This window comes from Augochlora pura, chromosome 8, assembly GCF_028453695.1.
Source record: "Augochlora pura isolate Apur16 chromosome 8, APUR_v2.2.1, whole genome shotgun sequence".
In the NCBI taxonomy this organism is placed as follows: Eukaryota; Metazoa; Arthropoda; class Insecta; order Hymenoptera; family Halictidae; genus Augochlora; species Augochlora pura.
In genome coordinates, this window is record NC_135779.1 from 1,951,290 (window position 1) to 1,962,058 (window position 10,769).

At 37.7% G+C, this 10,769-nt stretch overlaps 3 protein-coding genes across 3 annotated transcripts in view; 1 reads left to right on the forward strand and 2 right to left on the reverse strand.

The window, feature by feature from the left end:
- The window catches only part of Cno (adherens junction formation factor afadin), a 25,915-nt gene extending 25,806 nt beyond the window's left edge, over window positions 1-109 (reverse strand). The window contains exon 1 of the mRNA XM_078188762.1: window positions 5-109. The gene's annotated coding sequence lies outside the window, so the exon portion shown is untranslated. The remainder of the gene's footprint in view (window positions 1-4) is intronic.
- LOC144474167 (putative acetylcholine receptor chaperone) overlaps window positions 1-2,534 on the forward strand; it is a 3,050-nt gene extending 516 nt beyond the window's left edge. Inside the window, exons 2-4 of the mRNA XM_078188791.1 lie at window positions 1,005-1,143; window positions 1,251-1,357; window positions 1,434-2,534. Coding sequence (XP_078044917.1) covers window positions 1,005-1,143; window positions 1,251-1,357; window positions 1,434-1,547 — 360 coding nt within the window. The 3' untranslated portion in view covers window positions 1,548-2,534. The remainder of the gene's footprint in view (window positions 1-1,004; window positions 1,144-1,250; window positions 1,358-1,433) is intronic.
- A 561-nt stretch (window positions 2,535-3,095) lies between these two features.
- Window positions 3,096-4,611, reverse strand: Vta1 (vesicle trafficking 1). Its single transcript, XM_078188789.1, has 5 exons — window positions 4,474-4,611; window positions 4,182-4,350; window positions 3,681-4,097; window positions 3,415-3,609; window positions 3,096-3,343 (listed from the first exon to the last, which is right to left on the reverse strand). Exons 2-5 carry the CDS (start codon window positions 4,270-4,272, stop codon window positions 3,192-3,194), a joined length of 855 nt encoding a protein of 284 aa, XP_078044915.1. The 5' UTR covers window positions 4,273-4,350; window positions 4,474-4,611; the 3' UTR covers window positions 3,096-3,191.
- Window positions 4,612-10,769: the final 6,158 nt, after the last annotated feature.

A 10,769-nucleotide genomic window follows, 5' to 3' on the forward strand; every position in this document is an offset into this window, starting at 1 on the left:
TTACCCCATCTTACGGGTCACGTTTCACTCGGCCGTCATTCTCTTTTCGCCGATATTTCCGTATTCGTTGCGACCCTGGCCCTGTTATCAGCTCGCACCTCTGTCATCTTTCCTACTCTAGCTTTCGCACGTCACAGCGTGTTCAACTGTTGTATCGTGTCGTGTTTTGTCGCGTCATATCGCATCGCATTGCGTTGCGTTTGCGTTCCGTCCCGTTCTTTTTCCCTCGCCCACCCTCCTCGTACTTTACATGACAACACCGTTCGCTCGTGCAATTACATGTATCGCGCAATTCTCGGGTGTTTGACATCTTTATCAATCGTTCACGTCTACCAATTCTCTCGTATTAAAGTGTTTTTTCAATCGAAAATATTAGCTTATCTCATCAAACAAGACAACATTTCGACGATGCAACTGTCTGCTCGATCGAAACGCGCGCGTTTACGTTCTTATCACGGAATTTTTTTTTTCGTGAAAAATATATTACCGAAAAAGAACTCTGGTTTCTTGAATATTCGATTTCGAATCTAAAATCGATTGTTCCGTGAGCGGGAAATAGAATAGGAAATACAAACACGAGTTACAATGTGAAGAATGTGTAATGAAACAACAATGTGTCCATTCGATCGAGATATCGATGTTTGTTGATCGACGAGCGGTTCGCGCGATCAGTTCACCAAAAGATTCAATTTCACGTAATTTCTATGAGATTTTAAGGTAATTCGATTTGCTTCGATGCGGCTCTTGAACAGATTATTTTCGTCTGCTGTTGTTACTCAATGTCCAAAGTTATAGTTATAAACTGCGGTCCTTTTGGTATTCAGCCAAATATCGTTGCGAGTGCCAGCATTCGATGTTCACTGGCCAGGCAATTGTGATAATTATCGTCGTTCAACTACCTACGCGACGCTATTTGATTGTTGATAGCCGGAAGAGCAACCACCTCTTCCGTAGTTGCCCGCTGTATTTGATGAGACGATTGTGTTGTCTGTTGCTTATTGCAGAGAAAAGAATATGTCAAGTACGCAAAAGTGTTTCCTTTGTCCGGTACATTGGACTTCAAAGTACCGAGCAAGTGGTACAGAAGAGTCGTCGGATCGCTTGAAATCATCTGCGGGCTTGCAATGGCGATAGTACCTAGTCGTAAGAAAGCCATTTATTCTTTTCTCGCTTCACTCGATACCATTCCCTATTTTGTGTACCAGCATTTCTCATAATACTCTGCTAACAATACTATTTTATATTTTCAGATAAAATTAAGAACGCGTCGAACGCAGTGTTACTATTATTAATGTTAATGGCCGTGTATTCTCACTACATGGTCAACGATAAATTCGAAAGGATTGCTCCAGCCTTGGTAAGAGTAAAAAAATAACAAGTATCGCAGTTACTATGAACTATCAAACATGAAATAATGCAGAATTTACCTCCAGGTATTCTTCTTTATGCTAACGGGGCGTCTAGTGATAGACTGGCAGTTGAGACGAGAGGACGCGCAATCGGTAACAGCGAACGGTTTGGACGACAAAACCAAAAAACAGGACTGAATTCGAAATTGTTTTTCGCGTACGCGTGAACGCGAAGCTTTGGTTACCGCGGTGCTTTTGTTTGCGCGTACAGTATTACCCGAGATTCTAGCCGACAGTCACGCTAAAAACTTAACATTAACAAATCGAAGATAAAATATTTTCACGGGCTTCGCTGCTCTCGCGATCTTCCACGTTCAAAGTCGAACGGAAACAAGTCGATTCGATCAACATCTGGAATTTGTTACCTTCCGTGAGTGCTTACCGAATGCGGTAATCGAGTTTCGTTTTCGTATTCGTGTCGTGTCCGTGTCCGCGGTGTGTCTCAACCGTATTTTTACAAGTTTACTCGACCGTATTTTACACCGGGTCGTTCGAACTTCAAAAGTCGGTTGAACAATACCATCGTTTGGATCAATTATCTTATCGAGAACCCAATTACCTGCGGTATTATAATAATATAGTTGGCCACGATGGCTGATGTGAAACTTTAGCTCAAACACAAGGTATTAACTGCCATTCGAATTAATGTGTTCCCGTGATATTGTGTTAAGATGTACGTGTCCTTAGATGGTAATTAATATCAGCATTTCAATGCACTTTTAATTTCCCTCGTTTTTCCTTTTTAAGCATGTCCTCGATTCAATTTTGCGACGAAAACGCGTTATTCTAGAATTGTTAAATAAATCGAAAACGAGAATCGTGTCATCCATCCATATAGAATATCTACCGTTTTGGTGTGTCTACAAGCAATCAAATACCCACGTATTCGTAGATCACGATACGACTTCAGGTCAGCCTCGACGTAGTCTGATATTGAAATATTTTTAATATTTCGTCTCTTACGTGTCGTACAAAAAAATTGAGGTTTGTCAAGAAAACCACTTGAAATTAAGGGCACTCAATAAATAATAAAAACGCACGGCATGGCATGTTTTCAAAACCAATAATCTCTTATTTTCAAACAATTAACACATCGTAGCAATATCATTAAATGTTTTGACAAATATTTAATCAACCAAAAGTCCGGTTCGTTTTTTAGGAAGATTAATATTTTTTAGCATGTAAGAACGTCGCCAAATATTTTAGATACCAAAAACCATATTTACAGTACTGATACTATCTTATATACATATACTCGTTGATACGTATACATTTGTCTACCCGTACACATATTTACACGTACACGTACATTTTCTCAACCTTTTTTGTCGACTTCAGACCCACTTCAAATTATGCTTATCGAGCATACGCGCCAGCTTAAACAATTCGACGCATAAACACATGAAAATTGTTTTGCCAGTGTTGCATATCGATTTGCGCTCCTTTCCTACCTCAAGAACTAAAAAGAATAAGTAAGATGGTGCAATAATATCATCATTTTTCATTCGTGTTCCTTTTATTTTTCGCATATTATACACTTAAATCAGCCATACGTATGTCACGGTGACAAATATCAATAGAAGCATCGAATCGTCTTCGATTTGCAAAAGTACACGAAGACAAGTGTGTTGAGAAGAGAAGAACAACTTTCGTTCTCGGTGTGGCTGTATGTAATAACGCAAACAGTTCAATAAATAACTTATAATTTTTACTTTTGTAACAGTTACATTCTAAACGTACATGTTTTCATTTAATCAACGAAAGAATAAACAACGATCCAATTCATTCCGTTTCTTGACCAGTGGTCAACAGATGTAAAGCTTTTCGAAGATTTAACACAGCTGTTGGTACATCGTCGTAATTTAAAGCGCTTCCAGCCCATTTTATAAATTTCTGTGCCTTGTTCATATCATCCAATGTCAGGCTGACTCCTCCTAACAAATGTGTTCCAATAATTTAATACAAATCGATTGAATTTAATAATATTTCATATTGGCAATACTACCTTCTGTTTCTGTAGTTGGCTGGTAGTCATTTCTAATTTCAGAAGTGCCTCCATCCACACTTTCTTTCTTAGGTATATTTTTCGTTGTTGCATCGAACGAGTCATTGCCGAAAGCATTACGCGTGTTGTCCGAGTCTAAGGAACTTCCTCTTTTCCATGCTGTCTCCTGACTATCAACGCCGTCGTCTATTTCAGCTAAATCAACGAATCAACAACATTATGATGATATGTAGTCTTTGTTAGCAGACCATTGTCTGTGCTATTACCTGAATAGATATTTTCTGTATCCTCCCCTACAGGTCCAGCTACCGGTATCAGTCCCTGTTTTAGACAATTATTAATATATGTTGCTTTCCATTTAGCATATTTTCTATGTTTCATTGCCTCGTCACTCAATTCACCGAATACAGTCAAGACATCGTACAGCAGGCCAGCAGTAAAGAAACTTTGAATCGTAGATCTACTAAAATCACCGGCTCTGTCTTTTTCATCTGCACGACGAAAAAGTGTCAGAGCCCAATTGTCTATATGTGCCTCCGCAGCTACGTCATTCGTAATAGCTTCGTTCCCATGTAATTGTTTTTTAGTTGTTTCTAACCAATCCATTAACGACTTTAAAAATGCGGTCTCCTCTGAAGTTTTTGTTGAAAGTTTTAGTCCTGTCTGAAGTGCATATAGACGACCTATAAGGATTATCCGTCATTACACTTTCTAAATATGCAATAATTTACAAATACCTGCATCACAATACAAGAATTAATACGTACACCAATAACTAATAACTTCATCTCGTTGATCATGACTGGCTGCTAATTTGATATATTGCTCTATCTTTTTCAAAGTAGGCGGAACAGCCATATTTACTATAAACGTTGTATTACTCTTTACTATAGATACGTTCTTACCGTTGCTCTATTATCGTGTGTATCTTATTTTCTGGTAACATATAACAAAATTAGGACAGATCGACTCTGTTGATCGAAGAATTACAAATATCACCGTTTGATGTTCTGTCAAATCTTCTGACTACATTGTTCTCCAATTGTTTTATCAACTAACCTTATCTTCTTCAAAACAATTTCCCCTGCTACTTTCGTAATCGTTAAAAGTTCCAACAATGTACAATGCAGAGCATAAAGTGTATATTTTCCTCTCATAAATTCTCTACAGTTCCATTTAATTTTATCGCAATTGTAATCATTTGTAATAAATGGTATCTGGCGTCTGGCAGTTCTTGGAATTTCCGCTCGAAGCCAGTGTGCCCACTGGTGTCCTAGGGTATCCCTGCTTCAAGTGGTAGAGAAAAGATCTCACAAATGGCATCGGATGGTATCATTCTGCAGCAGTTTCAGAGCAGTCTCCGAAATCGCTTTGTTTCTATCACGTGCAAGTTATGTAATCCCGTGCTCCGGTTAATATTATAAAGACGAAATAACATCCGCGATTTTGATTGGTGCTGACATAAATGACAGTGTCTCAATGCGGTGAGGTTGAAACAAAAGCCAGAAGGGGACTCCAATCATCAGTCATATTTATTTTAGTTTGCTCGAAGAAAATACAACTGTCGACATCTACGTCTATAAGTCATTGATTTAGAATGTTATCTTTATCTTATCAGTAGGTAAGTAATGAAATAATTGCTCTTTGAAGTTTAGTTATCCATTGTGTTAAGCAATTACATTTTGCCTTGTTTCTGTGTTCTTAATTCAGTTTTATGTCCTAATTTGGGGAAAAATTAATGTTTTTAGACGACCCTGCATTGGGGCAGACTATTGTAGTTACAAGAGACTCAGCTTTGATATGACATGGTGAAGCTTTATACTGTAGGTGGGTATAAAAGGAAACTTTTGTAAGAGTTTATATCGATATTATTAGGTACTCGAAATAAAAATGAAAACTTGGAGTCGAAACAATTCAAATCAGAGCATGGAAAAAACAATGTGTGAAGGGATTGACCATGGATGAGAATTTATTTATTTCATAAACATACGATAACAACTTGAAACTTTGGGATACCAAAAAGTATGATAAATTCAATAAATCAGTATTAAATCGGTAAAAAAGTGTGTAAGGATTTGAACAATTTTTAAACTTTTTTTTAGCCCAGAATCATCATTATTTCATCTACTCGAATGTGAAGGAAAAGGCTTCTGCTACAACAGGTTGCATTAGAAGTTCATAGTTTTTGGAGGTGCAGTTAATACTGTAAGACTAGTCAAATCAAAACACGTCTATCACAAATTAACGATACCCTGTGTAATTATTGAATACAGCAAGACCAATGCGGTGCAACTCAAGAGGAGTAATGTATTCGTTTAAATGAAGTCGCCGCAATAAAATCTATCGATCGGATCGTGTAATCTATCTACTCACGCTTACGGTGATATCGGCGTATTTAAAATAAACATGAATACGAAAAACCAAATACTGTCTATGCTTAAACAGTTGACATTTACTTTCGTAGAAAGAAACTTGATTCACGTGATTACAAGGAAAAAGAAAACAAAGAAAAGCACGTGTTTTTTGGTAAAAATATTGAACGGCCCAAGAAATAGTTCTCAGCATCGTCAAATAAAAATTCCCACTTTTATTTCAATGATTTCTTTCGCAATGTGTTGTTAAGTTTTTAATTTACCCTCGTATTTTACATCGTTACAAAACCACCACTTAATTGACAAAAGAGGAGAGATCTAGTAATCGTTCGTACATTGTCAGCACCTAGATGTATTATATCCCAGTTTTGTTTGTCTTTCATTTTTGCAAAGAATTTCAAATTTATTACGCACAAATGAAAAGCATTTACTTAAAATAGTACAAATTCGCATCAGCATAAGGTATGTTTAAAAGTACCTAAGAAAAAGACACGTTCGTTCACGTTCTAGCGTCGTATGGCCAAAAATCGAACGTCGGCTTGGTAATTCTCCGTGGTCTTCTGTCTCGCAAGAAATAATCGCTACCGTCAGTTTATAATAGAGGCGGACGCTGGATGTATTACATAATACGTTAGGATAATGTGGGGGGCTTAAGATTTTAATATTTACTTACACGGGACAATGTCTTTCAGTCTATTGCACATGCTGTACTGCTACGCGTTAGTATACACAATGGTGATCATTTTTTTTTCCTCATAAACTGATGAAGCGTGTGTTTTTTCGTTTCTGTTGCTTAATTCTTTGTGTTCTCTTACTTATTTTCTCACCTCTTTCTGTTTCCCTAATGCTCGCACTCACACACATACACGCACGCTCGTGCGCGCGCTCTTTATTTCTCTCTAAATCCTAAAGAATATTAAAACAACAGATGTTAAAGATTTTTGTGTTCGTTCTCGTTCGAAAAAGGCATATACAATAAGTCGCTACTTGATTCGATAAAAGGCATATTCAGTGTGAAGTCACGTGTAAATACAGTCACTGATTTTTGTACGAGATTAAGGTTTTCTTTTGCAGACTTTTATATTTCGTTTATCCCTTTCTCGTATTACGTTCAATTATATAAACAACACACTCTACAACGTTTGTTAAATATTTGATTTGCTGGATGAAAAGGGCATGTTTAAGATAGAAATCTTTTGCTATTTGGGGATTCACTCTCTGTGGATGAAGAGAGATGCAAAATAGGCTCTGCATCAATATGCATCGCATTGATATCAAACTAGAAACGCAAATAGTTGTTGTAAAACGTAAAGCAAAACATATTGTTCTATACGATTTGACAAAATTACCCAAGGAAAGCAACTTTCGCACGCGGAACGTATAACGCACAATTTTAATTCTGCATCTTACCGAAGCAATAATTCTAGCTACACAATGCTTTGGCTCTAATCAAAATTCAGGAAAGGAAAAGAAATGGATTCGAATAAATCCCCAAAACAGATCGTTTATTGATCAAAAATAAGGGATGATAATAATTAAGAATTTGATTCTTTCACTTCATAATGTACCAAACCATACTTGTAAGTATAACTCTAAAACTGTTTGGAACACGCTTTCTGGTACAAAGGTATAGAGTGATGTTTTAGAGCGTGTACACGCAGCGTGCAGTTTACAGTAACGGTGTGTCTGCAGTCTGTGTCACGCAGTAGGCAAATGGCATTAAAGTACGCACACCTATAAAGTACATACACCTATGTACCACGTGCTCGATTTCACAGACACACTTTCTCTCGCTCTCTCTCTTTTCCTTTCGCTCTTGGGTAGATATCATTGACACTTTCTCTCTCTTTCTCTCTTGCAGGCTCGCTCTCTCTCTTTCTTTCCTGTGTTAATTGTATCGTACTTTTTTTGCTCTTTTTATCATTTATATTTTTTAGAAGACTCTATCTAACCCCCACATTATCTCACACAAAGACTAGCGTTTTTAAACGATCCAAAATAAACTAAGGGCACTTTTAGTGGCGTATGCCCTGTTCTTATTTCAAGTTTCATGAAAAATCTAATTCTGAACGTTCTTCAACTTTGTTGTTGTTTTTCTTCTCCATCATTATAATCGTTATCATCATCGTCATTCGCCATCACTATCATCCTTATCATCAATGTCGCTGTCATTATCCCCATCATCATTGTTATCATCACCATTATCTTCCTCATCCTTCGCTTCATCATCATCATCAGCATCATCTTCATCATTATCATCATCATCATCACGATCACCATCAATCATCATCACCATCACCATCACCACCACCACCACCACCACCATCATCATCATCATCGCCACCATCATCATCATCATCATGATCATCATTATCAGCAGCAGCAGCATCATTATCATCATCATCATCATCATCGTTTATCATTATTTTCAAAAATTTTTTTTTGTTACAGCACCTATCGACTACTAAGAGTCCCTATCTTAACTAGCTATGACACACTTGCCTTAATCTAAAATTTTTTCATTACGTGCTATGCCTCGCCATCTTAAAATATTCGAACCTAGGTATTTTTTTCTTTCTTCTTCGCCGCAATTTTCCATTTTTTCCTTCCTTAAAACGATCCTTGTATGCGCGCGCGCGCGTATGCGGAACCAACATTTCTCTCACGACATCAACACGAAAATTGTTGCTTCTCTCTGTATTCTCGTTGGTCGTGCACCGCAATAACAATATCGTAGTGATGGATAGACAGAAAGGAACGAAAAGCGAATAGAAAAAAAAATCTATTAAAACAGACGGTACACGGTAATTTTCCGGAGAATTACGTGTTTCCTCGTCTTGCTCGGCGACGCAAAATAATTCGAAATCTACGCGACAAATTGTGATCGGAGAGGAACTGGCGATGGGGAAAGGTAACGCAGGGAATAATTAAAAAAATGAGAAGGGTCAATATGAAAAAATCTCTGGTTATACCTAGAAAAAAAAGAAAAGAAAAGAAGAAACATCTGACGCTTAACAATGTAAAACAGCATGACTTAAAAACTCGATAAACCTAAGAGAGACTGTAGAAGTCGGCGTACGATGATGCGCTCGCGAAATCATCAAAGACAACTCGGATTCGCTTTACTTAAGCCGATTTTCGACTAATCTTACTTTTTTTTCATTTTACTTAAAAAACATCCTACGTTTTTTTTCATTTTATTCTCATCTTTCTACAATCAGCCTACGACTACGTGTGACAGTGTGTACGTGTATGTTTGTACGTATGAATGTACGTATTTACGCATGCTGTTTCTAGAGTTTCCCCTCTCTCTCTGCGTGTACGCAAATGTCCGTGTTCACGTGTGATTCTATAATCTAAGAAGAGGCTATCGCTAGAATTCTAATGAAAGCTTACGGAAAGCAGCATTGCTTGGAAACAGAGTTCCAAAATGGTTTCCTTTTTTTCTTCATAAATCACACCCGGTCAGCCCAAGCACCTGACCCGCGGTGCGCAGCAAGCAGTCCTTACTATTTATATTACAGTAGATAATATGTTGTAGAATAATATAATATTTATTATTAATATGAATAGCCAGTCAGTCTTGACGGGTGCGAGGTGCATAGGCTGAACGGTGCCTCGCCCTGATGCGTTCAAAACATGGAGAGGCAGTTGTAACCTAACTATCGTCTAATTATTTACCTACACTTAATCGCTCAATCGATTACTTCCTATCCAAAGTGGTGCCTAGCCTAATTCATAGTCAACACTAACTACACAACATTTCGCGCTGTGTCCTTTTCAATCTTCTATACAATAGTTGCGTTCGCTCGTTCCTACCTTCACTTTCATTCGTCCCTTTTCACGCACGCTAGCTCTTTCACACTCTCTTCCTTTCTTTCTTTCTCTGTCGCTCGTTCTGTATCGGCTTTTTTCCATTTGCTTTCTTTTTACCTCAGAAACTACTCCCATGCTTCTGTTTCGTACGTTTCACTTTTCCTTCCATTCGCCCACTCTATTTCTTTCGCACCGTGTTATACCTTTCACTCTGAATCTATGTTCCTTTCCCCTCTGTCTGGCCACTTTCCAGTGCGGCTCCGTATCTGCGTTGTTATCTACCGGAGCTGGCGTTGTATTTCTTTTTTCCCTTTTAGTCGGCCGAACCGGTGTTCATCCGCTCAGTTAGCAACAAATGTTGCCCTCATTTTGTTTGGTCGTCACAGTAATAATTAGTTATTTAGTACAAGTCTATTTAGTAAAATTCTTCAAAATTCACTATTAAATCACATGTGATTTTTGTTGTCAGTCGTGGTGACAATCGCTTGTGCAACAATTACATGCTTGCAAATAGGTTCTCCCTTTCACCTCCCTTTCTTCATTCCTTTCTTTCTCTCTTTCTCTTGCTCTCTTATTATTTTTTTTAAATCTCCTTTAATGCATGGACTCAAATCGAGTAATAATCGGTCTCTTAAAAAATAGCTCATACCACTTTTTTCATCTTTTATCTCTTGTCATCAAATCGTGATGTACCAAAATAAACTAAATATATTATTTACTTCAAGTCTCAACAGTGTAAAAATCTTTCATACTTTAGATGACGTCAATAATAGTAATCGTTAATTATAATAATACAGCGTCATTATTGTAATATTATAATAATAGCTACGTTCGCCTCTAACTCTATCTAACTACCTGCCCGTCACATCGAGCCTGGAGCTCGCAATATTTGGTAGAAAGCTTTCTGCTAATCGTTCCTCGATTCGACCTAAGTCAGACAACGTGAAAACTGTTGTGCTTGATGTAAAAAGAAACGGGCTTAGAGGAACGCAGGAGAGGAGGGTGTTCTTTGTTTTTTCGTCTTCCTTCTCGTGTTTCCCGCGAGACCTCGCGTAGATAGAAAAATTCTCAACTTTATTTTCTTGCTCGTCTCGTCTTTCCTTATCCTCTATCTTCTTTCTTCCTCTCACTCATCGTTCTCCTCCAGTCCCATTATCCGAATCTCCT